The sequence below is a fragment of the Ambystoma mexicanum genome, chromosome 7q (assembly GCF_040938575.1).
Source record: "Ambystoma mexicanum isolate Mex_15411 chromosome 7q, UKY_AmexF1_1, whole genome shotgun sequence".
NCBI classification, from domain to species: domain Eukaryota; kingdom Metazoa; phylum Chordata; class Amphibia; order Caudata; family Ambystomatidae; genus Ambystoma; species Ambystoma mexicanum.
In genome coordinates, this window is record NC_090941.1 from 1,029,147,223 (window position 1) to 1,029,175,119 (window position 27,897).

The 27,897-nt window shown below is 44.3% G+C and overlaps 1 protein-coding gene across 2 annotated transcripts in view; it reads right to left on the bottom strand.

Annotated features, from left to right (window-relative positions):
- LRIF1 (ligand dependent nuclear receptor interacting factor 1) overlaps positions 1–27,897 on the bottom strand; it is a 121,286-nt gene that overhangs the window by 31,611 nt on the left and 61,778 nt on the right. For both annotated transcript variants that reach the window (XM_069640319.1, XM_069640320.1), the window contains exon 2: positions 21,879–23,325. In XM_069640319.1, the coding sequence (XP_069496420.1) occupies positions 21,879–23,325 (1,447 nt within the window). The remainder of the gene's footprint in view (positions 1–21,878; positions 23,326–27,897) is intronic.

Genomic DNA, 27,897 nt, shown 5'->3' on the forward strand with positions numbered 1-27,897 from the left:
AAGCCTACGATTTGAATATCCCAACATATGATTTCTTGAACACTTTTCTTTTGCATAACATGGTTTCCCACACTACTTGTATTTTGAGGTAAGACACCACTAGGACTGCGTTATGATGGTCGTAGCTTGCTCCCGTCTTTAGATTTAGGATTAGATAGGCGTTTTTCAAACCCAATTGAAGTTCAATAAACACCCTTGAACGGTGGACACTTGTGTCCGTCTTACTGTTGATACCATGCCTTCCTTACAACGTGCAGAGGGAAGCAGTTTTGAGTCCAGCCATACCGAGGGGGAGAGAGAAGCTTTCTGTGTCCTGTGAGCTGCTTCGGCATTGGGTTTCACCGGAGAGTGCACAGAGTTGTGGAAGCTCCATTGACGGGCAGCGCAAGCAGTGGCAGACAGAAAGGAGCTGTCAAATGCGGATGAGGTCCCAACAAACAGTGCCAGCGAGTCAGAAGGAGACGCCAGGGCATACCGGTGAGTTGGCATGATGCATGTGACCCCGAGGCGCTCCAAATGAGACCGCTAGGTAATACAGATCATTTTGAATACCGAAAATTTGAATTAAAGCCAACTAGACGCAATTCTCCTATTAAGAGATTTCAAATAGGGGAATATTGTAATCCACATTGCCAAAGCGAAAGAGGGGCAATAGAAAAGCAAAATGAAAACAACTTTCCTAAAGAGAGGTATCCAATAAGGGCAAATTGTAACCTGCATTGCCAAAAGCAAAGAAAACAGAGTGGCACGAAGGCTATTTGAATATAAAACAAGATACCCTGTGGGAGAACATTTTAAGCCACATTTCCAGCAGCCAAAAGGTTGTATAGATAGAAATCAGATTGCAGGATCAAAGCCCTCCTTGTAAAAGGGAGAAAGGCAAGAGAACTCTAACCTGCATTGCCTGTGGCAACCAAACCAATATGAGAATCATTGTCCTTTTGTGCAATCTACTTGTGCAAGACACTGTAAGCCAAGTCAAAAGACTAATCCTAGAAGCAGTTGTTGGTTCAACTCTCGCGATTGAGGATTCAAGTGTGGAAAGTTTGGAACAGGCTTTACCACAGAGTACAAGTAGTAGTTTCATCCTGGCAGGTGAGTAAACCAGGAAATGGACAAACAGTGGTTAGTCCTGGCAGGCGAGTATACCAGAAGAAGATAATTTTAAGTACTGTAAATGTAGTAGAGGTTTGGGGTGGAAAGGAAGTGGTAATTCCACTGCCTTGGTTTTTGATGAACTGTTGCATAACCATCATGACAAAAGTGTATCTTTTGAATGATCCATCCCGTCTGAGGTGTTCCTTGTAAAGGAAAAATATGATGGGATTTGTCTTCAGAGAAACAAACACTTTCATTTGACTTCTGAATCGATGTGTGAAGAGAAAGTAGTTTGGCTTGCCGAACAGGAGGTTGGGCAAACTTTAACAATTGTCTTAAATGTGAGCAAACCTTTGCCAAGTGAAGGACATATTGAATGAAACTAACTTTGTATTTTACATTGAGTGGAACTAGGCTATTGAAGAGAACTTTCCTGAAACTGAACCCTAAATTGATCCAGGGGGAGGGGATCCAACCCTGGTCACAAGGATTCCGGTTTATAACCTTTTTCTTTTTTGTTTTAATTTATATATTATTTTGTGAAGTTTAAACAGCTAAATAATACCTGTATAATTGTGTTGCATGTACTAGTGTGAGGGACAGATACCTTTGGACATTAGGTCATTTTCCTTTAGCCTTAGTTTGTTAGGGAGGGAAATCCTTGTCAGGTAGACGTTTGTCTCAGCCCTTATTTAATAAAATGATGACTTGTGAGAAAACACTACCTATGTGCCCATCTTGCATTTCTGCCCCCTCACACTGCCCAATGACTCTACTTAATTTTGGCACCTAGTTTTTAGATTACGCAATGAAAGCCTGGGAAAGTCACTAACCTGGATGGTTTCCGTTGTGTCCGAGGTACTTATGAAGATGCTAATTTTGGCACCTAGTTTTTAGATTACGCAATGAAAGCCTGAGAAAGTCACTGACCTGGATGGTTTCCGTTGTGTCCGAGGTACTTATGAAGATGCTAATTTTGGCACCTAGTTTTTAGATTACGCAATGAAAGCTTGAGAAAATCACTAACCTGGATGGTTTGCATTGCATCTGCTAAAAGTTCAAAAGAAAACACCAGGTCGGTTTGACCCATTTTCAGGTTTGATTCACCAATTTGTTTCACAGTTCTTTACAACTTGTTTTACCATTCAGGGTTTCCTGGTCTATGCGCAGTTATCGGACCATACGGTCCACCCATCACACATCACGCAACCAGTAACCCTATACTTTTCTTTAGCTTAATTATCGATGTTTGCAATGTTCACATTAGGAGACTTTCTGGTTTAGGCGTATGTGTCAGACCACACAGTCCACCCATCACGGGTCGCGCAACCATAAGTCTCCCCAAAGCTGTTGGACCCCTCATAGGCTCTTCTTCCTTGGGCTTTCACTTGCCACACTTTTATTCCTTGCAACACTCTTGATACCTGTTCTTGGCTTGTCATATACCGATGACCCTTTCTCAAATTTGCAGGTATAATTGACAGCCCTTCTTATCTTTGCAATTGTAATGCTCAAAGTTCATACTGCTTTTTACTGGCAGTGTGCCATTTGATAGGCCGTTCATTCACCACAACGTAGTTACTAAAATAGCAGCTTTCTTTCAGTCCGGTATTCAATATGTGTGGTATTTACATGTGCTCACTCAAATAGCATTGTAGATTATTCAATTAGCAGCTTTCTTTTAGTTCAATATTCAATAGGAGTAGCATTTACTTAAATGTGTGGACCGCTCCTTATTTGCGGTCCATTCGGAGCGCTCTGGCCTCCCCAATTCTTCGCAGATCCTGCCAGCAGCTCTCCCCAAACGGGAAACAAACACGCCATTTTACCAGGCACGTTCTACACACACACACACCAACCTTTGTGCTCTGCTTAACACGCAGTCCGCATCCCCAGCGTCTTCCGCAGCTCCAGCTGCACTTGCGCGCAGACGGCTCTTCTGGTTCCTCGGCTGCACAGCAGCACCTGCTGCCCAACTTCGCATAAGAGAGCTCCCAGTCCTGCAAAGTCCCTCTTGCAATTCTCCCAGGACCTTTGCCAGCTTCTGACTCTCAGGTCTGGTCCCAACGCGGCAGATACGCTCTCCTCTCTCCCTGCTCTCCTCTTGTGGTTTTGGGCTCCACCTGTTACTCTTTACCATTATTAACAGGTTGCAGGACTCAATTGCCTGACCTTGTATAACCCTCTTAGTATGACATGCCTGATCTTCATTACTGAATGCCTCCAGTAAACTCTTTGTCACCCTAGTACTAGAGTGGTGTTTGCCATAGGAAGTGTGCACTACTCTTAGCTGCCTCTTCCTCTTCTCAGTATTTGGTGGGAAACCACACGGAAGAATGGGATAGGAGTGACAATATTCCATGAAGACTGAGGAAGGGTAGGGTAGGTCAGTGTTAGTGAAGGGGGGATACCATGTCTCGCCTTCAGGTACCCACTCTCCAATCACTAAGTACCCTCCAACTAGGTGATCCTCACTCGCTTGTCCACGCCAGGGTCGGGATCCAAAAGCGATGGTCCTTCCCTGCCCACCTGAACAGAAGATTCCCTGGGGAGTAGATGAGTACATTCAGGTTTCTCACACAGGGCAGGATGACCTCTTTCCACTGTACCTAGGAGAATGATTTAAGATCCAGGAGGGCTGTTTGCGTCCCATGTCTGCATCTGAAGCCCGATTGTCGGGTGTCTAGGATGTCATTATTCTCAATAAAATCTTGTAGTTGTAATTATGCCACTCTATCTAGGATGAGCAGGAATGTGATGTTAGTTATAGGCTGATAGTTTTTAGCCAGAGTAGGGTTAAGGGTGCTCTTTTTCAACAGTGGCGTGATTCAGTCATGGTGGAACTATGCCCTCCCTAAATGAAGAGTTGACCATTCTAGTGATCCATGGGATCAACAAGTCTACGGACCCTTTGAAGATGTTAGCGGGGCATATGTCTCCTTGGCAGGACGTGGGTTTTAAGTATTTCAGTTTCTGTGCATTGTTTGAAATAGAACTTGGGTGTAAAGGGGTGTGTGGTAGGGCTCGTAGAAGTAGGCAGATTGTGCAAATCATTATTCATGATAGCGAGGCTGCGTTGCCGTATGTGTACAGCTTTCTGGCTACCATGATTTTGTTTGCGAAATCCTTCTGCATTTCCTGGCACCAAGCTGAGTGTCGGATAACAATTTAGCCAACAGTAACTTATCCTTAAAATTCCTTAAGAATTTTGAAAAGTTTGCTAGAGCTTGATCGGGCATTACCAATTCTCGTATTGTAATGCTTAGATTTGACCTTGGTTATAGCAATCTTACAATTTTTTCAATGAGTCCTTCTATTTGTTCATGGTATGAGGGCAAGGATTTTTGCACCATTCCCTTTCCAGGGCTCTTTTCTTAAGTCTTATCTGGAAGACAGTCATTGAACCAAGAGTTCTTAGTCTTTATTTTCTTCATTTATTCTGGCGCCAGGACCTCTATAGAAGAGAATATGGCAGAGGAGAGATGGGATGACAGATCAATGGTATTCTCAAAGGAATCAAGTGTCAGTAGACTAGATTACAAAAGAGCCGAGAGTTTAGATGGAGTAACATTCCTAAAATTCCTGTTATTTTTAAGGATTCTAGGCTGTTTATCCAGCCGGATCGGTGCCACCGGGGTTGTAAGAAACTAATGGTGGCAACAGTAAAGACAGACAAGTGATCACAGTTCAACTGTGTTTATTGAACTATTAATGCAGGGTGGAAAAATGCCTCAGCTAAATCTAAAAAAATGGGAGCAAGCGTCAACCATCAAATGAAAATAAGGCAGTACTAGTTGTGTTGTATCAAAGTAAAAGGGCCTATACTAACAAAAACCTATTGCAATTCCATACGCTAAATACAAAATGTGGGGTAGGGTTTTCAATAAAGGAAGAAGCGTTCTCAAATAAAAAAAGTCAGGATGTGATTGCCAGGGGTCTCCCTGCCCCACGTTTTCAGCAGGGGACAAGGTGGCTCTCCTGAGCACAGCACACACTTGAGATTTCCCAAACACGAGCCGACAGTCCCGCTCAGCTATCAGGTTCTCCGATGGCTTAAAAGTCTCTTTCCAATAAAAAAAGTCTCTTGATTCTCGTTTGTATTGCCATTGTGTTTTAACATTTAGCTTTTAACATTGTTTTTATCATTTTATCTTGTTGTGACCTTGCACAAATTGTTCATTCTTCGTAGTTTTTCGCCTGTACTCCTCTTTTCTATCCTTCTAGCCAAGTGCAATTTAAATCAGAGTTGCATTTTCTCTGAACACACTGAGCGGTGTAAAACTACACCTCCCTTGAGCTCTTGTAGTTCTGACGCCCCCTTTGCTTGAAACCCAGCTTAAAGGCGTCAAGTCAGTCTGTGTCGGTCCATGCAAGACCGGAAGGACCGACGGCCGGGCTTTTTGCTCATTTTCGTTCATACCGCCTCACGCAGTGGAGCCATGGGACTTTTGGAAGTCCTTGCAGCAATAGACGCCGCTAGAAATATCTTCAGCTTCATCGTTATCCCCAGCCTCAGGTGAGTCTCAGTAAATGTTCCATGGCACCCACTCCCACTTTCCCCATCACCCCTGCTTCACCACCGGTCCTCTACAGGGATAACTCTTGTTCTAATTTTACGATCACAAATTTAAATGTTGATAATGCTGAAAATATGACCAATCATCTGTCCACACCTCGTTTTAAACAAACAGCTGCCTTACCTAGGGCGTTCAGTCTTACACCCCTTAGCGCATCCAGCAAACATAGGACATCCTCTACAGGCGGGACCGTAGATTCTTGTATTGTATCATCTGATGCTGAGATTAGCACTCTTCTGCAAATACCTCAGGGAGCCGATCAAGCATCCATGAATATAAAGTACCGAGTGTGGCCAGTGCATAAATTGTCGTGTTTGCTCTTGAATACTAGATCCATGGTGAAACATGCTACAGAGATTGCAGCATATATTGAGTCCACTGACACTGATATCTACGCTTTCACAGAAACATGGGCTCACAGTGCAGCAGGTCCCACGCTTATTCTGGCTATCCCCAAGGGGTATACCATGTTACGGGCAGATAGATTGGAGGGCGGTGGGGGAGGGGGAGGGAGTTGGCCCTGATCTTTAAATCCTCACTCTCCGTTTGGGAAAAATCTGGGACCATTGTGGACGGTATTGAATCCTTACAGGTAAAGATTGGCCTTAATGCGGAATCTACCCTTAATCTACTTGTGATTTACAGGCCCCCCTCCCTCATTGAAGATTTTACCTCAGCCCTATCCAACCATCTCATATCCTGTCTTAAACCCAATTCCTGCTTTCTTTTGATGGGTGATTTTAATTTCTGGCTAGGCCAGAACCCCGATCAGAGGGGACTAGAGCTGTAGACAGCCTTGGCCAACTTAGGCTTCAACCAAAGAAATCGACATCCCACTCTTGGGCACACCCTAGACTGGGTCTCTGCCATCAATGTGGTCACTTAGGACCTACAGGTATCGCCCTGCCTATGGTCCGATCACTCATTTCTACATTTTTCCATCCTGGCAGATTTTTCGGTCAAAATATGAAGCCAAAACATGTCTGGTCCGATAGGCAGAAACCCCAGGCTTCTCAAATTACCCCGCTGCTGAGTCCCGACATCAATTTCACACCCTCATGTACCGAGAGGGGGATGTCCAAGCCTTGATGTCTAATTTGGAAGACATCACTAACACTTTGGCCCCTGAAAAACATAGAAATGTTAGGTCCATGGGCAAAAACAAACCATGGTACTACCCTGACCTGCAAAAGATAAAATCAAATATGATCAAACTTTTCTATGCCTGGAAATGTAACCCTGTGCCAGGCCATATCACGGTGTACAAAGATGCTGCCAGAGTATATAAATCAGCTATCCAGGAAGCAAAAAAGATGTTTTTTAATGATAGGATCATGCATGCAAAATCAGAGACAAAAGAACTTTTCAAAATTCTTAAAGAGCAGGAGTCTACCATCTCACCTGACTCAGGATCAGTAGTGAAAGACACAGTTTGGTGTCCAAGCATACAGGATGCCATGGTTAAGAAACCTCAGGAAACTAAGGCCAATATATCAATCAAGAAATATTACGCACTACTGAACGTGAGTAAGCTGAGCCCAGAGTGCTTCAAAAGATGTCCCTCCATTCCTCAATTTAACTTACCCCCCCATCTCCTTGGAGGAATTGGCAGAGGTTGTGGCCCACCTTAAAACCACAGGTTGTAAAGGAGACCCCTGCTCTGCCATCATTATCAAGTCCTGCCCGCTGTCCCTTCTCACAGCTATGGGCACATTTCTGAATACCTCACTGAGGGAGGGTTTTGTGCCAGAAGACCTAAAACAATCTTGGGTGACTGCCCTATTGATAAAACGGGTCTTCCCATGGGAGATCCCCTCAATTATAGACCCATCACAAACACAGCATTCCTTTTAAAGATCTTGGATCGCATAGCATACAGGCAAGTGCCCCAACATCTTAATAACTTCCCGGTCCTAAATAGCCGCTAATCAGGATTTAGGGTAGGTCACAGTACAGAGACAGTTTCATCAGAGCTACAATCTAGGCTTCATGAGCGTATGGAGAAGGGACTCGCCTCCTTGCTCATGCTACTGGATCTCACAGCCACGTTCGACCTGCTAGAGCATTCTTTACTGGTCCCCAGGCTCTCGGAGGTGGCCAATTTTCCCCCCAGCTGCATCCCGCAGGTTCACGTCTTTCCTGAGCAACAGAAAAAGTAGAGTCTGCGGAGGCCGTTACAATACTGATAGAATTTGAGTTCCACAGAGGGCGAGTATTTCCCCCCGTTTATATAATATCTTCACAGCCCCTTTTTTTGCAATGCTGGAACGGGAAGGGATCAGCTTTACCAACTTTGCTGACCACACACAGTGCGTCACCCCCCTGGTTGGTTATCACAAATCTGACAAAGAAATCTTAAACAAAGCCTATGCCAGCATTGACAATTTGATGGTTCTGAATGGCTTGGAATTTAACAGGTCTAAGACCAAACTTCGAATTGTGGGCACACTGCCCACCATATCCAAGTTGAGTCCGGATTATGAGGCCTTTCAACTTGGCGAAGTGAAGATCATTCCATTGAAGAAAGGCAAGTCATTGGGCTTCATTTTCGATATGAAAGCCCAGATAGGGAGTCTGGTCTCGGCTGCTGCTTCCTATATTAGATCATTTGCCCACCTATGTCCTCTCATAACCCAGGCCAATGCCGAGATCCTGGAAAGAGCTATAGTGGGTTCCAAACTGGATTATTGTTGTAGTTAACTGACGGGTCTCAGTAAAGCAGAATCCAAGAGACTTCAGGTCACACAAAATGGAGCTGCGAGGGTTGTCAAGGGCTTATCTAAATGCAACCACGTTACTGAGGCCAGATGAGCCCTGCACTGGCTGCCGGTGGAGGCGCGAATTCGCTTCCGCCTCCTTACGATTACATTTAAGTGTATACTGGGCACTATGCCAGGTTATCTTGAGAATCTAGTTGTGAAGAAAGTCGCCAGCAGAGTCCTCAGATCTAACAACCAAAACTTAATAGTGATTCCCAGATGCAGATCTAGGAAGGCAGAAAATGGGGCTTTCTCAGTGGCTGGCCCCTCGGCATGGAACATGCTACCCCTCGATCTTAGGCTCCAGACCAAGCTTGAGCCTTTCAAGAAGAAAATGAAGACCTGGCTGTATGCCCAATTTTTCCCCCTCATTTTCTCTCTCTTATGTTTGTCTCTCTTTTATGTACGTCAGCGCTCTTATGCCCACGGGTCCATTGCTGTGCTATACACGTAACTAAAGTAAAGTAAAGCCCTCCAGGGCCTGATAGTTAACACCAACGTTCTATTTCACATATGGCTTTAGGTGACGACTTCACCCTTGGGTACCCCTCTGCCGGACGCAGACCTCTCACAGTCTTACTCGACTACTTCTACAAATGCTTCTGGGTGACTGCTTCATCCCTGGGTCCCCCTTCTTCTGGAAGCTGACCCCTCAGACCCTTTGGATGATGGCCTCGCGACTGGATCCCCCTCTTCCTGACGCAGTTCGGGTTCACTCTCGCCAACTTCACAATTTTCTTTCAATGTTTTGCGGGATTCACTTCCCTTACTTTCTCTACAGTTCATCGGTCAAACGCTTTCGACTGTACAGGCCTTTTGCTTGACCTCCTGTATGACCACTTTGAACAAGCTTGGCGGCTCTCCTACAGCCTTCTGGTATCTGCAGTTTCACAACAGGTTAATCACCACGAGCACGCACCCACGTGGTGCCTGCCTCTGTTCTGCTGGTTTTCCCCCCCTTCTCTCAACAGTTCTTTTGTATTCAAAGGTCAAAGAGCGTCTCACTACTTCTGTTCAGCACAATTCGGTGTCTTTAACAGTTCTCCCCCTCGACTCACCGATTGTGATGCACAGCATTGCTTTCTCGCCTGTAGAGTCAAGGCCAGTACCATGGGGCATGCGCATCTCCTCGGCTTGGCTGTCAGCGGAGGAGGCGCCCGGGTACCGTGGACATCTGCTGCATCACTTGCAGGCTATTGTTCCTGGCCTTTTGATTCCTTCTCTCAAGGCTTCACGGGTCTCTGTTGATAAGGGCATGGTCACTTCTACCCCTTGGTATCCTCTTGACTTGTGCCGTCTTTCGCCTTCTCTTGAAGTGCCGGTACGGAACTGGCTCTCACGTCGTGCTGTCTGCCTTGCTCGTAGTATGCTCTCTTACTCCACCTTTTATCCCTGGGGGAAAAGGAAAGGGCAGTCAGGTGTGTGTGTGGGATTCTGGTCAATTGCCTGACCGTGCCTGAACCTTGCGCTGGGACACTTCAGGTAAACAGTTCTTATATTAGTCTTTTTGTTTTCCAGTAAGCGGGAAAGTGTTTGTGTAAGAGTGTCAGGGTACCCTACGGGATATAGAGAGGAAGAGGTTTTTTTGGAAACTGTATTGGTTGGTCACATGCAGTTGGGCTTTGCGAAAATGATAATCCAAGGGACGGGATTGGTAGAGTTTATGAATCAAATCGGGCTAGCTGGGATTGTGGACTTAAGGGGATTGTGGGAACGGTCGTGTTTTGTCAAGGTAGATTGGGAAAGAATAATTATGGGGACGTGAAGAAGAATGGTTGGGAGTATTCAGGCAGGGACCAGGAAGACAGGGATACTGGGAGATGTAGTTTACTGTGCTTAGAAACCAACTCAGGTATGCTATTAGGCGTTTTTAAATACATTAAATAAGTATTCATAATATGCAGATGGTGTGTCGGGACCCAATCCAGGGTATGTACATCTTTATGGTTATGTTATTTAATCCATTGGATTTTACAAACGGCATCCAAAGCTGCTAATAGCGAAGTGGCTTATTTGTCCTATAAACTCTAAAAGCAGGATATTTTAAAAACAAAACTGCAATGGTAAGTGCATACAATCCCCGCTGCACGGAGAAAAGGACTGAAGGGCGATGGCTGGATGGGGCAAAAGCCACGCGTGCGGGCCTGTGTAAAAATAAAAGAAGGACAATATGTGCTGATGCTATCAAAAAGTGCTCAGGTCACGTCCCAAATGACAGAATATCCCACAAATATCCCTCCCTGTCAGCATCAGACTCGTCCCCATGCTCCTACAATTCAAAAACTAAGAGACTCTCCTCCTCAACACCTAGGCCCCCTGTGCCAACTGACCAGATGCCGTCCGCCACTCCCCTCACCCATGTACAACTGTACCCTTCCTCTGTGCCCCTCCGTATACTACCCCTGCTGTATATCGGTTCTGTTTTATACCTCTACAGCACTCTATTGCTTCTCAGAGCTAGGTCGGGGCTCAATAAATACCATAATGATAATACGGCGGAAAGGGGGCAGGATGCAGGAGCATAACATGTCTGTGGTGGTTTTGGACTGCTCCGACTATGCCTGGCCTGCACACTAGTTCTGAATGATTTTATGTGGCACTTGCAACCCTTGCACAGACTCACTTATGGGCATTGCAAATTGCTCCAACTCAACGATGAATCGCTTATTAATATTTGAACACTGCTACTTGCTCTTCTGAGTGAAGAGCATTCAAGTCTGTGTCCAGAGTATTCTTTTACTGTGGGGACCTGTGGCAAAGCAGAGCATTGGCTGCTGCTCTGAAGGCACTTGTACTTTGGTGCAGTCAAAGAACCTCAGAGAGGGGTACCAGAATGCAGGCCACCCACTCATTCTGTTGTGTTCTTTTGGTTACCTTAACCAAAATTAGGTGTATGGTAGATGGAGTGGTCATACATGAATTTGTGGAGGATGGCAATAATTACAAAAATGTATTTCTTTTCATGTAAACGTACATTGGCTTAAATAAGTAAGCTTACTTTGTGCAAGAGACAACTAAAACATATCCTTAAATCAAATAATTTAATCGGGACATAGAAGGGCAAACATAAGAAAGGTGAAATGATATGACAATGCACAAATTCGACCTGCCTTTTTTTTCAATCCATTCACCTGTCTTTCCAATTTAGGTTTGTCATCTTCCTTTGAAAAAGCAATACCACATTCTAAACGTCCGTTTGTCTTTCTGCTGCAACATTCAATTACATCAAAAGGTATTCTTTCGAGGTTCACTTTTACTTCTTTCAAGAGTCCCAAGCTTTTTCCTAAATTATCGTTGTTTGCTAAATTACAAAACGTTGATGAAACTGGCATTTCCTGTAATCGCAAACAATTGGATAAAAAAAGATTGTGATCATAGATTTTTCAGAGCCTATGCTACTATGAATTATCCTTCGCATACTTCTCTATATATGCCACATAAGTGGACCTTTAGCATTAGTATGTAGACTAATCCCATCAGTACGTTTTGCCACAGCATATCAACTTAGTTACTGCAGTCTAATTCTGAATGTTGAAACAAACCTTCTATATTGCGCTAAGCATCGCCTTTGGCTCTCACTGATGTAGGTAGGAAGATGAGCAGCATTTTAAAACAGATGGGATTTATGCCTCAAAATCATGTAATTCTATTTGCAAATACACATTTTATTTTGTGAAAGAATAATCCTAAAATGTCAAAGAACTTCAGGAAATACAGATTTAAAATTAACACATTTATAAAAATATGATCAGGAAACCATGCACTACAAGGAAAACAAGTTACTTACATGTAATAACAGTTGTGCAGCTTAATATCGTTATAGATTCACATGCTGTACAACCACATGTTATAGTAAGTACATGAATTGTGTACATTAATCCGAAAAGTTCAAAAATTGTGGCCATGGGTCACTGCTGGGACTTCCCTTTCCCTGCAATTTCCTATAAAAATGATTCTTTTAAAAAACTTCTAATGCGTGATGCATTCTCTTGAAAAGGATGGATTGACTGAATATGAATATACAACAGATATCAAATGGTAACACCAATTTCTTGAATCTGAAACGAAATTTCATGTGGTTGTTCAATGTATGTTCAATAACCAAAGTGGCTGACTTGCCTCTGCAGGGCTGCGCTGGTGCCCATTCAACAGGGAAGATGACAGGAGGGTTTCCAGTTTGTGTGCACACCCAGACCATATACAATGGACAAAATGTCAGTGTCCATTTCATGCAAAGTTAGATTTGCTGTGAGCTAGCTACTAGCTACTGCCTAACGGATTTTGCCCGATACCCAGGAGCTGCTTTTTTGTCGTAGTGAATAAATCACAGTTTCAACCCCTGGATTTAAATAGCTCAGTCTGTCCGTTTGACTGAGAATGAAATCCAGAAGTTATGGCACGCTGGATACCCAACGCTCTCCACACATGGGTCCAAAAGGCAGAAGTGTACTGCTGGCCGCATGTTTAGAAAGTAATAGACCATTTATGGGGTAGACAGTACTTGTGGCATATATAGAAACTGGAGAAAAAAAAAAGAACTAGAAAAAAAATTCTAATCTAAACTAGAAGGGGAAGAGATAAACTGTGAATCTGTGAGACTATTATTCACAAACTATGTACGGTTTACTTGTCAAAGATTCCTTGCTTGCAGTGAACACTCGCAGAACTATTGTAACACTAAGCGTGTGCATGCGAAAAGTTACTTTGAGTAACATGTCAGATGAGACATTTCTTTATTCCCAAACTATGTATGATCCGATTGTTAAAGAATATCTTGTATGCATGGGGGAAAACTTGCAGAACCCTTGTGCATCTTGTGAACACCCAATGCGCAGATGCGAACATTTGTTTTGAATAACATGCCAAAACGGAAGGTTAGGCAATTTATGTTGTAAGGTACCATGTGTTCAGGAGATATTTGCATAGAGAAGGTTTAGACAATTTTGTATAAACACACATCCGAAAGCAGTTTGCAGAGTATTCTACTGATAGACAATTCCGTCAGGTTGCCATGCGAACGCGCGGACCAAGTCCCGCCCTCCCGTTACCATGGGAGGGTGGGACGCGAGGTGCCGGCGAGACAGTGGTCACCTTACGACGCTGTGAGGCCACCATGGCAACTAATAAAGCGTTCGGCAAGGGCACGCGGACTTGCGATGAGCTGTGGCGGCCGTTTGTAAGACAACAGAGCTGACACAGGTAAGTGGCAGGCTCAGCAGAACTCTCCTGCACAGCCCACTATTTTGACATGAAAAGGGACAGAAGGAAGTCTAACTAAAACTGTACATTACAGGTCATCGAGGTCTAACAACAACTCCGAACTGGAGTTCACATGGTAATGGGGAGGATTAGCCTATTTGAGAAGGGTGACAGGAATGGCGCATGGTGCCTTATCCGCGATTAACCTAGTCATCGCGTTAACTTACAGGGAGGAGATACAAAGTCATAAGGTATGAGAAGATCTCATTTTTTTAAATATACAGCGTTGTAATGCTTAGACATAGTTATATGTGGGATGACAGTTATATGTGGGATATGGGTTCTAAAGTTGATTGATGTTTATTTATTTTCTTTTTTCTCTAATGATATTGGAACATGGACTATTCTCTAATGATATTGGAACATGGACTACGGGCATGGTATGTATGCATCATTTAATGTGGTGTGCCAATGAATTACATGGTGTGATTATAAAATGTGTATAGGCCTGAGGATGGAGTATTGTACTCCGAAATGCATTAGCACTTAATCACTCCGTGACTTTGGAATCATTGTTTGGCTTTTGAACAGCTCTGGCTTTAAAGAACTGTCAATAAATTAAATGTTTATGGAAATAAAAAATTGGAGAGTCCATTAGCACAACAAGGAAATTACAATATGACATTTGATATGGGTACAAAGACATTAACACAAGAACAGAAGAAAAACAATACTTTTTAAATACATTAGAGTAAATTGTTTGAGCTCAACTTGATTGGGACTGGTGAGAGCTTCAGGTTTTTGGCTTGTTCCAATGTAACACTGCCTTCACTTGCAGCACCTTCAGCTGATATAACAAAAACCACATAAGTCACGGAAGACTGATGAAAATAAATGTTTCCTAACTTAGCAAACAAATGTTTTTTCTCCAGGCACAAAAGAACTTTAGTAACGTGTTTTTGATGATCGTTTAATGTTTTCCAAAACACCAAGATGTCGTCTAGGTATACGACTAAAGAATGTAACAATAAAAATGAAAACACATGATCGATGAAGTGTTGAAACACTGCAATTGAATTGGCCACCCCAAAGGTCATCACGTGGTTTTCGCAGTGGCCAAATGGTGTGCGGAAGTCAGTCTTTTATTCATCGCCACTAGTAATGCAGAGCAGATGGTACGCGCACTGCAAGTCCAACTTGGAAAAAGACGGTGGCTCCTCTTACTGCTTCTAAAATGTCTGGAATCAAGTGTAGAATTTAGCCCACAGTAGTCTATGCAAGGTCGTAGTTCTTTAGTATCTTTTTATGTTAGGGATGAAGAAGAAAACGAAGCCCCTGCTGGAGATTTGTACTAAGTTATGAAATCATTCCGTAAGTTAGTTTGTAGATAGATTCGTACGGCCTCCATCTCTGGCTCAGAAAGTGCATACATGAGACTAAATGGCACCTGTTGATTGTGATGAATCAATTATGATTCCTCCTAGAAACCTGGTGTGGGAGGGAAAGGCAGGCGCTTGCTGATCCCGGCCCTGGAGGTGGTGTACTGTGGGAAGATCACGTGGGGTGGTGGGAGGGTGGGGACAGCACAGGAAGACTGGGAATCCTCCCCCCCTCCCGTTTAACTTTCCCCCTAAATCCCACACTTTTGATGGCTGTTCGCCAAGCTGCAGCAGTTGAAAGAGCTAACTTTGTTGAAGGGGACAAGTCCAATAATCCCATAAGTACTGGGACAAGGAAGAGGGCAGAAGAGGCATGCAGTTGCAGTAGTCAACAGCCTACACCTGAGAGAACCTGGGAGGCATAAACAGCCTCCTCAGGTGCAGGTAATTGGAAGGAGCTGGAACTGTGACTGGAATGCAAGCTGTAGCGGTAGTTGCAGGAAGAAAGCACAGGGCTAACAAACCAAGGAGAAGTGGGAGAACAAGATGGATGTCGGAACGTGGAGACAGCAGATTTCAACTGCTTGTTCTGAGAGGGTCCTGTTCCCCCAAACTCTGAAGTGCAGAGGTTGAGCAGAGGAAGACGTGCAGGAGTGGTCTTTCCCCATGTGAGCCTGATTGCCGTGGTTGCAGCGCGAATGTGCTGGAGACCGAGACGAGCAGCAGATGTCAAGCCGTTGGTCTCAGTAGCGAGAGGGGCTCCATGAATGCGTGGCCGGACCAGAGGCACCTTCAAAGAAGAAGGGGGAGTGTCCCTAAGAAGCCAGAAGCAGTAGAAGTCGTGACAGAAGTCTAAGGCTTTCTGGAGTCGCAGAGCAAGTGTTAAAGTGAGTGGAAGTTCGTTGAAGCTGAAGTACCTGAACAATGGAAATGTTAAACTTGTGTATACGTTATTGGCGTAGAAAGCAAACACTGCGTAAATCCATTGTTCCACCATTAAAAGACAGTTAGTGTCTGAAGGAGTGGTTGCGTGCCCCTAATTAAGAAGGGTGAACGTTGCAAACACCATTACAGAATGCCTAACATTGATCACACAATCGTGGAAACCTTTCACTTGTAAAAGTTACATAAAGAAGTGGTTGCGTGTGCTGTGAGGAACAAAGGGCGTCTTCACCTCTCTCCCCAATATATCCTCCTCCCGGGAGGCCAGGGAAAGGTCATCACTCTTGCATCCTGACCCTTGGGGTGAATATGCGAGGGAGGATCCCTTAGGTGAGTCATGGTATAACACATTTCCCTTTCAGAATACATCTTCTGTCCCTCAAACCTTTGTAGGATCTTTTCGATCCTTTCCCCATTTTCCCCTAAAATATTCCCCAAGAAACACCAGTTTGCTAATGGGACGAGGAAGAGACCAACTAGAGAAACACATCCTCACTTTGTTAATTAAGACACATATAAACACCAGTTGTGTACTGGGATGAGGAGGAGGCCAGCAAGAGTAATGCAGGACTCGCGATCCAACAGTGCGCAGTCCAGTCCTTTGTGGAACAATCAACCGGGCGGGAACATTAAAAGCGGGATGCACTAGGAAAATTGAATCTGCTGTTGAAGCAGGTCTATGGACTGCTGGGCGAATGTTTTTGGTTTATAGGTAGGAAAGCTCATCTTTAGAATAGAGTCGGAGAGGCATTTTACCAAATGTCTATAACCAAAAACATGACACCTTTGTGTCCGGGTTTAATTTCTGGACCCATTCTGTCCAAAAGACCCCCCCTTGCCTACATCCCTTCCCCAGGTGAGGGCCATGGCTCATCGGGAGTCCCCTCATACCACCAGGGCCCAGGTGGTGGAGGGCTCACCTGCTGAAGACATCGCCCACACGTATTGAATTTAACTAGGCCTCAGAAACCATTTTGTCTAATAAAGATGGTGTGAGCTCAGCGCACTGTAGCGCGGCCCCCACCCTCGGAGAGTTTCAATTATCCCTGTGGCCGCAGCTCCCTGGAAGATCCGCTGTGAGCCCGTTCCCACGAACAAGACGGACATGAGCTAGTGTAAGATACTAACACTAACATTTCACCTTCCGCAGTGTATCACTGCTCCCAGCATGACCCGGCTAGCGAGGCCTGGGTGAAAAAGAGAACTGTAAAACGGTCCTCGGATAAAAGCAAAAGTTACCAAATATTAATGACAAGACTACTTGCAAAGCGTGCATTTCTCCACAAAACTTCTTCTATTAAGGAAACCTGTAAAATGTATAAACATGGTAGAATGCATGCTTACATGACATTAGCAATGAAGAACCCACACCACTGCAGTTGTGTGCTAACAATAAAAGAGCGTTCCAGGGGACTATTCGTTATGTGTATCCTTGAAAAAGCTTACACCCCATGGTCCCGCGCCATAACCAAACTAATGCTGTTAGAGTGCAAGGGAAGACGAATGTAACCATACAGAGGGCTCATGTGAAGGACGCGCGAGAATGCACCCGTCATGCGTGTATGTCTAAGCCCCTTATGTGCCACTACCGTCACGTACGGTGGCGAGTCATTTTCTATGTGCTCCACCAACCTCACTACTACCTCACTTACTGCAAATGTATATGCATATAACTAAATGTTGTAGTTGTTAAAACACAGTGTACAAATAATGTGCTCAGACTGGCTATATTTGAGAGACATTTAGCAAAGTTAAAATGTATGTTTTCGAGTGATCCAAATGAGTATTATAGAGTGTTCAAATGTTTATGATGTTTTCACCTAAAGTCGGCAACACACGAGGAAGATACCTTTGTGAATATGTGCAAGGCCATTCCCCCTCTCACCCTGCGAAGACTGCCAAACAAGAGAGCAGAGGCCCGCGCCGCGCTGCTCCACCTCCCCCAACTAGGCTGGAGCCGCTTCAAAGATTTGTAGTCCCCTCTGCAGCACCCAAGGCCACGGCCTGCCACCTGCATTATTTACAGCACAGCAGTAAACCTCCGCCTGAATACACAAATCCGGGTGCCCCCTCTTAAACCCCACAACCCACCGGATCACCTTAGACTTATGGCCCCTGTACAATTAGGACACCCAATACTGTGGCAACATACAGCAGCTCATTCATAACGACTTCTAACAAGACAGAAAGACATGTACCGCCTGTCCCATGCCCTGAGACTTAGCCCCTCGACCTATGGTACCGGTCAACAGGACACTGGTAACCACGCACTGATGAATCACCATCAAACCCCTCACAAGGTGCATTCCTCCTGTGTTGCATTAACCTGTAGAATAACCTATTGAAAGATTTACTAAAGAAGATAATATTGCAATAACTGAATGACTGCGGTGTGCATGGCCTAGGGCAAATAAGTCAGGAAAAGACATTCATCTCTGACACTGGCCACAATGGCACAACAACACCGCCCGGATGAACTCAGCCGACCTGCCAGGCCCAGCCCAACCCACGAGGCTGACCAGTGACGTCCTCCAGCCAAGGCCAACCACATCGCAGCAGCGCCTATAGCTAGTCATCGCCACCCAATCCCATTGAACTTGTGCCCCTTATAGTATGTAGGTTCTGATGACGTGTTTTGTAAATATATACGCCTGTCTTTGCTATTGTCAGACAGAGCGCTCTCGGAGTTTGCAGAGTTCTTTTGCCACCAATTATGTGTATGCCCAGTGAAACAAAGTAACTCCTAATGGTTGGGATTCGCTGGCTCTCTGTGCACATGCAGTTTCGCCCAAGTGCGGGCTGTGGTGTAGTGCTAAGCACTTCAGTGTTTCCAACATGTGTTTTAAAAGCTGGTAACAGACTGGGAGTGTCTTTTTTGTACTGGCTGTGCAGGGAATTGGTGTTAATGTATCCCGGAAGGGAGAATTCACCCCCCAGACCCCACGTGGAAAGTGTCACTGATTCCTGTATGACCCTCCAGCATTCAGAGAGGCTCCTTAGGAGGAAGGGGACACTTTTAATGAGAAAGCAATCCTGATATTTATTTTATAGTAGATCGATCACGTTTTTACTTTGTTGTCCACTCTTGCAACAAAACGTTTATGAAAAAAGGGGAACTGTGAGGAGAGACTGCAGGGGGACTGGAGAGAAAAAGTTCCCAAACCAAATTGGCAGAAAACTCACATGCATAGGAAAGTAGACACAGGAAGAACGAGCAGCCTGAGCCCAAGACTGCTGCCAAGCTATCCGAGAGTGCAGATGGACAGAGGAGTGGAGTGCTGAAGAGTTGTTAGTAGTGATGGAGCAGAGTGAAGGTGAGGCTTGTGTGAGAGAACTGGTACCCGTTGTATGGAGCGTGGTAGTGGTGTAAAAGGTGAATGTGAGAGATAGAAAAGTGTAGGGGCAATTAGTGAGTGTGTGGTAGGAGGGTGTGTAGATAGTGTAATGCTTTAGCAGGAGCAGTGCTTTGGGTGGAGTGAAGCGGGGGGGTATTGGTAAGGATAGGCAGAGTGCGTGTGGTAAGGTGTAGATAGATAAGAGGGCTGTAGTGAGAGGTGAGAAGGGTGGTGTAGTGGAAGGTTGTGTGTCTTCTTGCAGTTTCTCCAAATGCATCTCCTCGGTGGACCACCATCCCAAGTGTGCTAAACCTTGTTCTTTGCATCTTTTTTCATGGGGTGGTTCCTTATCTAATTATGAAATAATGTGGTGGGATTTCTTGGACAATTTCCTGATCACTTGCGGGTCACATGATTTGCTAAGACTTCCATTCATGTGTTTAATGTCCCCCTGCTACAGTTCTCAGGTATTCCCTTTTCCTACTTCTTGTTCTGACTGATTGCTCTCCTTAATGGGAACTGAAAGCCTAAGTCCATCATTATGAAGTCAGGAGGAAGTGTATGGAGCAGTGGCTCTCCGTCCAACTTTATGGATGATGTCATGGATTACTGGTGCGAGATTCCGCTCCACGTGAAGATGCCAACAGGCCCCAAAGGTCGCCCTTCCTTTGCAGTTGGTGTGTGAATAATTCTGCTCCATTGTAGTTTTAGTCAGAAACCCGTCTGTAAAGTACTGCTGTCGGGTTGCTCTGTGCCAGTCATGCAGTAGTGAGTGGAGCTTTCCAGCACTTGGATCTACACGCGAGTCAGCGGTAACACAAAGGCTGGATAATGGTGCGTTCTTGTTCCCTGCCAGGTTTTCTGACCTTTCATTGAATCCCTCACCCTGGTGAGGTCTATCGAAGGAAGTTGGGTAGAGGAGAGCCCCTCTGAGATGGATCCGTCTACCACGTTTACTAGAACTCATATACACGTTTATTTTCCAAAGGGCCATGTTCTCTATGGCTCGGTTTGGTTAAATTTAACAGGGTGAGAGTACATTTATTTATCAATCTCTCCAATTAATCCCACCCCCCCCCATCCCCCATTGAACCTCTAAAAGTTCATAATGGCATTGATACATTATGTGTGACAATCGTAAAAAGATTAAGTGAGGTTTGTGAAGCTGCCCTTGCAACATCCCCTTCTAAACAGTAAACTAGGTTTTAGAAAGACACATTTTCTCCCCTTACACTTCCCAGGATTCTTTCTGAAGTATTCCTTTTCATTTACGTTGAAGCAGGGGGATAGGCAGTACATGTTACCTATGGTAACAACTGCAAATGTTTTTGACCCTTTATTTCCAGCGCCCAGATACCCATGGGTTAGACACACATTATACGTGCCAAATAAATAAATAAATGTCCTGTTAGCAACATTTTATATGTGCACTGCTGGGGCAGGAAGCTTGTCTTGGGCTGTACTTAAGCGGGCACATATAATACTACTCTTGGGTGTTGGGGGGGGGTTATACAGAGACAAGTTGCATTCCTTGGTGGTGTGCTTCTGCTCACAACATGTACACATACACACGCATCCTTTTATACATGTAAAAGAACACCCTTGCTAGAACAAATATCATTTTTTTTCATAATAGTGTTTCCCAATTTCTTTAACTGTCAAGAAGAGTTTCTTTAGTGCCATGTAGTTTAAAATACACTGTTCCAAATTATTTGTTGCACTCTTATTTCTCGACCTTCACAGTCTTGCCTTTTCTAATAGGGCGTCTTTTAAGATGTATACACATAGAACAGTTATGTTCCTCTTTATTCTTTGTTTATCTTTTGATGTCTGCCTTCTTATTCAAGGAAAGAAACACCCTTGCCCTACCAGGACCTCAAGCAGTTCTCCAAATAACTCTTTCCTAACTTTGGTCTCAGTTCTGTAAATGAGGAGCAGTGACAAGTAATTGGGCACACAGGAAAACAATTTCCTTCAGCAAAAACATCTGATCCATTAACCTTTTTAAGATGTCAGTGTGCCTTTGTTGGCCCAATTGAGATTTATATGACCAATAAATAAGTTTGAATTGTATGAAGGCATCTCATGTCCCAAATTATACTATATAGCTGTATTGCTTCCTCCGTTTTGTTGTCACTGCATGGACAGGTTGACTTTACTGCTTGCTTCAGAAAAATAGTATGCTTCACATTAAAGAATCAAATCAAAGTAGGATTTTAAGTGTGGAATATGGGATGCCTTGTTCTGCTTATTCTCACCAAGGATAAGAAATACGATCACAGTTGCTGGATAACAGCCATTTGTCTCAATATAAAGTCATTATAGGGTTGAGTTTTAATGGTTTATTAGCGAGAATGTAATATAACATGACTGGCAAACAAATAGCAAACTATCTTCTGTTAACAGCATGTTGGTGAATGGAAAAGACAATTTGGAAAACTGATGATGAAACAGCATGTATTTGGAATGCATTCCTATATATTGAAGGGACCAAAAAAAGTATTTTAAATTCACTTCAAACATGTCATCAAATTCTTTAAATTAAAAACAATTAGTCATTTCAGCATTAATGTATTTAAAAATAATTACCTCCACATTTTTTAACACTCCATTTTCAGACTGGATTGAAGAAGTCTTCGTGGTACCGTTGTCTGGTTGGATGGCACTTCGGTCAATGTCTGTGTTGCAATTTTTGCTGTGTATAGGGAAATTTGATTCAATTGTACACTTCCCATTAGTGTTGATTCTAATTGTAGACACTATCCTTGGGTGGCTTTCTTTGTCTCCATGGGGGTTTCCCACTTGAGATAAAACGGCTGCTTCCTTTATCTTTGGTTGCAAACCCATTTCTGCACTTGTGCATGTATTCATGTGGTCAGCAAGAGAAGAGTTTTCCCTTTTGTTTTTAGACAACACCATGTCCACTACTTTGTTGGATATTTGATTTAATGAATCAGAATTACGTCTTTCATTTAAAGGTGTGCCTGCTTTAAGATTGGAAGAATGTGTTTTTTCCGTTTCTGTTTTAAGAGCATCCACACCCTTTTTTGCAAGGAGATACACTTTGCCATCAAACATTACTAATGCATTTTCTTTAATTGGAGCATTTTTTGTTTTTGTTGCAGATGTACTGCTAGAGCATAATGAGATCAAACTTTCAGAATAAGTGTCCGATGTCTTTATGTCTGCCAAGGTCTTCAATAACTTGGAAGCTATATTACTTGCTGACCTCACAGGAACAAGACATTGAGACTCCGATTGTGGGCTATCGCGCACAACCCATTTTATTGGCGTCTGTTGCGCTTCTTGGTTGTTTATGGTTTTGACTTCAGGAACAGGACAATTTCTTGGTTCTTGCGAAGCAGTAGAAATCAGTGGAGTGCAGTTGGACGTCTGCGGTTTTGGGTAAAGGTTTGGCAGAGGATTGGAGGCATCAGTTTTTACAGTGTTGACTGGAGACACATAAATAACATTTGGTGCATTTGTGCATGGCGTACCAGAGGAGCTAGCCGTTGCAGCTGCAAGTATCTTCTGCTGAATTGAAGGAGGCAATGAAGAAGCTGGCATGGATTTGACCTCGGCATGGGCTGGTATCTGAAGATGATGCCCAGAAGGCAAAACAGGAGACTTCACATTAACTGGAAGATTACTTGTTTTTATTATCATACTCAGTTTATCACCTTGATTGGTCTGTAGTGGAGCGCCTACTGCACTTTTCAGAAGTAATGGTTTATCCATAGGACGAGCAGGTCCATGAAGAGAGGAGACTGGCAGTTCAAAAGCAATGCTGGGTCCTGGATTATCTGGATTTCTGTTTAAAATATTTCTATGAGTGTTCACTTGCGCAAAGGTGGGTAATGGTATTGCGGTGCTGTTTGGTAGCGATTTCTTAAGAGAAGCATTACCTGGGCTTGAAACGCTTGTTATAGCAGCACTGGGTGAGGATGGTGAAGTTGAAACTGGAATGAGTTTTAAGATATTTTTTCCTTCGAGCACAGACGTATTGACAATTTTGTAAATCCCGCCTATAGCAAGGCTTAAAAAATAAAGAAATGGAAGATAATTAGGAATTAAAAGAATGAAAGCGTCATTTTAACATTCTCAATTAACTTTTATATTTGTACACTCAATATTAAACTGGCCTACCATACAGATTGTAGGATATGGTTTTAGTATAACTGATGTTTTGATTAACTCGTTTAAATCCTGCCTCTCCCACACCCACAAAAGCACACATGTTGATCATAGTTGTGTATATAACGTTGTGGTGAAAGCAGTGTACTGGCAGAGACGAAACTACTACCATTTAAAATGTGAGGACAAAGTATTCCATTTGTCCTTCAAATTCTAGGGACAGGAATAAAGTTACACACCAGTGACCTTCGCAAAATATGGAGTCACTATTATCCCTTTTGTGAGACTTATGGAAGGTCTGGACGGGCAGGTAACATTTTGAAGTACATGATTAATTAACATAAACAATAATTAACTGTTAGAAGCATACAATGCAAATCCACCACCCAACCAATTTATGCCCTCCGTCCCTTCCCTCTATGTAAAGGCGTAACAAACGCAAAGAGTTGCAGAAGGTTGGGCGGGAAGTCTTGAGGTAGAGTAGGAACTACCAGTAAGCAGCATAAGTATAGAAAAAATTACTTGCCTGTGAGTATATAGTTGTGGACGAACGCAGCCCCCAAAGTGAGTCGATCATGGGATCAGGGAAGAGAATAAAATGAGGGGGCGCGTTCAGAAGGTCCTTTGATATAAAGAAAACCACAGACAGAAACAATTTGTTGTTACTCCATGAAGAGGTCATCCCCGCAACGCTAGCGTTTGTTGCTTTTCCTTAAATCACATAGAAAATTGAATAATGGGTCTCCTACCCGCATTTGCATAAGGCATTACTGTAATTTACCACCTCGACTGCACATGTGCTCGATGACACCCAACATTTGGCAGGCTTTGGGGCACAGAGGCAACACTGCAGTTTTCATGTCAACAGATCACGCTGATTTAAGCCAGAACAGCTACAACGGAAGGCGTCACATGGTGGAGGCCCCATGCCCCTCACCCGAGGAGGATTTCACCAGAAATGTGTACATGCCACCATGGAAGTTATCTGTCATGTAGCATAAAGACATGTTTGGGAAGGACTACCAAGTTCCTTTTCGATGTAGTGGGGTTAACGTCTGGAGTGTACTAAAGGAGTTAACCTGGAGTGCAGAGCGGGTTGGCAATGAGGCGCTGCTAGTATGCTGTCCGTTTGTCTTGCAAGACAAACTGCAACAACCCGTTTTTCTCATCTCATTCACCGAAATGAAGATGGTCCCTTTTCTGACGTTTACATAAGGGTGCTGCGACTCAGACCGGTCGTGCAACGCGGTACGGCATCGGCTTGGCGAACCGCTGCCTCCTCTCCAACACCCTAGTGTGCACACACAGAAGGAGGCATCTTAAAAACTCCATTGGGTTATCGGGAGGAGGTAAGGTGGGTAAGTGCATGCAGGGTTTTCTCAGGGGAGCGATAGATTCCCCGGTATGGGTGATGTGAGAAACCAAAGGAAATCTCACCCACTAGTCCGCAGGGATCTCTCCCTCAGGTGGCCAGGGCACTTCCATTGCCTTTGGATCCAGACCCTGGGGGTGCGGGAGAATCACCTGTGTGAGGGGTCTTCAGGGAGTGGGGGCGAGGCAGCCGATGGTGAGAAGTGGTATTCATTCCCTTTTTTGTTCACCTAACCCATCCTATTTTTTAGGTCTCAACCCCCCCCCCCGCCCATTTTTACTCAAACACAAGACCGATGAAGAGGGTGGCTGAGAGTAACAAGACTAACTCTTGTACATCACACTGGACATGTCCCGCTAATCGGGTCAGGCATTTGACACTTAAGTGCATACACCAGATACCAATTAGCTCTCCTCACACAGATAAAAGTCAGAACCTAGAGAAACACTCTGAGCAAGGCAGAACACAAGTACGACCAGAACGTCCAGGGCGTAGGCAAACCTACTGGAGCAGAGCGATTGATCAAGGGACGAACCAAGAGTTCCCTACAGGAGGTCGTTGCCTCCATCAGGTCATTAATGACAAGTGGAGAAGGCTAGATCCCACATCAGAAGGCTGCATTGTGTTTCAAGGACGCCAGCGACCCTCCCAGGTGAACGGCAGAGTTCGGGAGGCGAGGCCAAGCCTGTGGTACTAGCTTTGACCCGTGAATTGGAAAATCGTAAAACCAAGAAACAATGCACGCAGGTATCGAGTTGGCAAGCGACCCGGTGTGTGTTAAAGAAAATGTTTGAAGTGGCAACATTATACCGCAAGTGATGGCTGCACGCGTGTGGATGAGACATGAAGAAATGCAGACCTGTGAATAAACTTTGAAGTAAGGACAGCTGTGAAATCAGCAATACTGAGTAACGGAGTGGTCCGGCGAAAGGAAGTAGCCACTCGAAAGTCTCTGTGAAAGGTGCATCATTTGTAACGATAAAGTGAATGAAATGCAAACGTGAAGTAAGCAAAATTAACCCTTAGAGAAGGGGAGAGTGAAAAGCTGAAACTTGAATTTTTAGTCAAAGTGGTCCTCTAGAGGTCTGTAAAGAAAGCCATGCACATTCCAAAGTCTTCAACATCCGAAAGCGGTTTGAGCCTGACTGAGGGAGACCCGAAGTGTAAGAAAGCTTGGGGAAGGGAGCCCTGTGCAAGTATTGTTGAACTTTGGTTTTGAAGAGGTCTGAGCCCGGCAGAGAGGGGCCTACATGAACTTTTTGTTCAAACAGTATTTGGAAGTCTGGAAAGAGACTGTAGCGTGGAAGGCCAGAAGGCCTCGATCTGTGTATTTTTGGAACAGTTTGTGTTGAAAACCTAAGCCAGAGTGTGTCCTCCTGCCTACAGGGACTGCCTTACTCTGTGTGGTCTAACGTGGGCGGAGCGCTGATTCAGCCACATTTATTTGTGCAAGAGGTAGGTCAGGCATTAGGTTTTTGTTAGCATAGGTCATTTTGATTTTACAGACTCCACTAGGACTGTTTTGTTTATCGTTTGAGGGTTGAGGCTACTTCCATCTTAGTTACAGGGAAAAGTAGAAGTTTTTCCAACCCCAGAAACTTCCATTAAGATTTTTACAAATTGTACCTATTGTGTCAGTGATACCATGCCTCCCCTACAGTGAGCAAAAATAGGATGTGTTAAATGAATATGCTAAGATGTGTTGAACATTCTGGGTGGGATGGGTGATCCAGGAAATGGATTTTTGGCGGCTATATTGATGTGGTTATGGAAAATGATTTTTTCTACACTGAAATAGATCTGGCATAATACTTGCAGTGGTAATTTAAGTAGGCTGGATTTGTGGTAAAACCCTGCAGGTCCCAGACATTTGGGTACAGTCCGAATTTGTACAGACTCTGGTAGATAGAGACCTCTCTGTCCTCCATTCTGGTTTAGGTAGGGAAAATGAAAATTGGAAAGGGAAAAACGGAATTTGGCTGGTGGGACAAACTCCCAACATGCGAATAGGGGAAGAAGTACGATTGCAGGTCGACTACCTCTTGGCCCTTTTCAGAGCCACTCAGCTGAGTCTCTTGTAAATCCCCTTCTGCTCTCAGCACCACACATGTATTGAGTCAAAGTGTATGGTACTGTGGCAAGTGAGCGTGGGGCACCTGAAAACTATATAACCAGTGTGACAAATCTAATAAATTTGTCAATGATTCTCTGGTAGGAAGCCTCTCTCACGTCGCCAGGTAAAGGCAGAAGTTACCCGACTCGGATCCTGGGGGTGGCTTTTTGCAGGAGGACAAGCTCCAGGGAAATGGGAAGAAACTGTATTAAGGTAACCCTTCATTCATACTTTAGTGATAACCAAGGGCCTTTGCAACAATCATACATGGCCGAATGTAACATATACGGATTTCTCAGGTTTCTCTAGCCCAAAACCTCTTTTACTCCCCCCACACCACCTTTGTAGTACTGAGACGAGGAAGACGGATGGAGTAATGAGAATAACTAGACACAGCAAACCAACACCGTGGCCTAGTCTTTGTAAACTGCAGGGAAGGACAGGGATGTTTAAAAGTAACACATGTGAACCTAATTGGGAAGAACGAGCCAGCCAGAGACTAGAGATGCACCTGTCTTGTGCAGACATCGTAGAGGATGCCGAAGACGAGCAAACTGCAGGGAGCAGTACGGAGGCCAAAAGACACAGTGTGCCAAGCGATTGCCAGGTTGGAAGAAGTTCACCATTTGCGGACTACGGGAAGCCGGAGCTGTCGAGGACAGAAGAAAGCAAGATGGGAAGCAAACTGCTCACCAGGGTCCTTACCATTAGGAGTGCCGCAGGTGCTGGGGAAACGCAAAGTGCCCTGAAGATGCCAGCCATAAACAGTGAGCCGAGAAAGAGCTGGTTACTGGGGCGCTTCAGTGTGAATGCTGTGTACCGCAAACTACACGAGCAAGCCCAAATGAAGGCAGAGCAATTCTTACTGATACGAGTATTGTTGAAGGAGCAAGCCTAAAGAAAAGCAATACCATTATTACTGATAAAAACATTGTGGAAGGAAAACGCCTAAATAAAAGGTAGTACAATTATTACAAACATTATCAAGA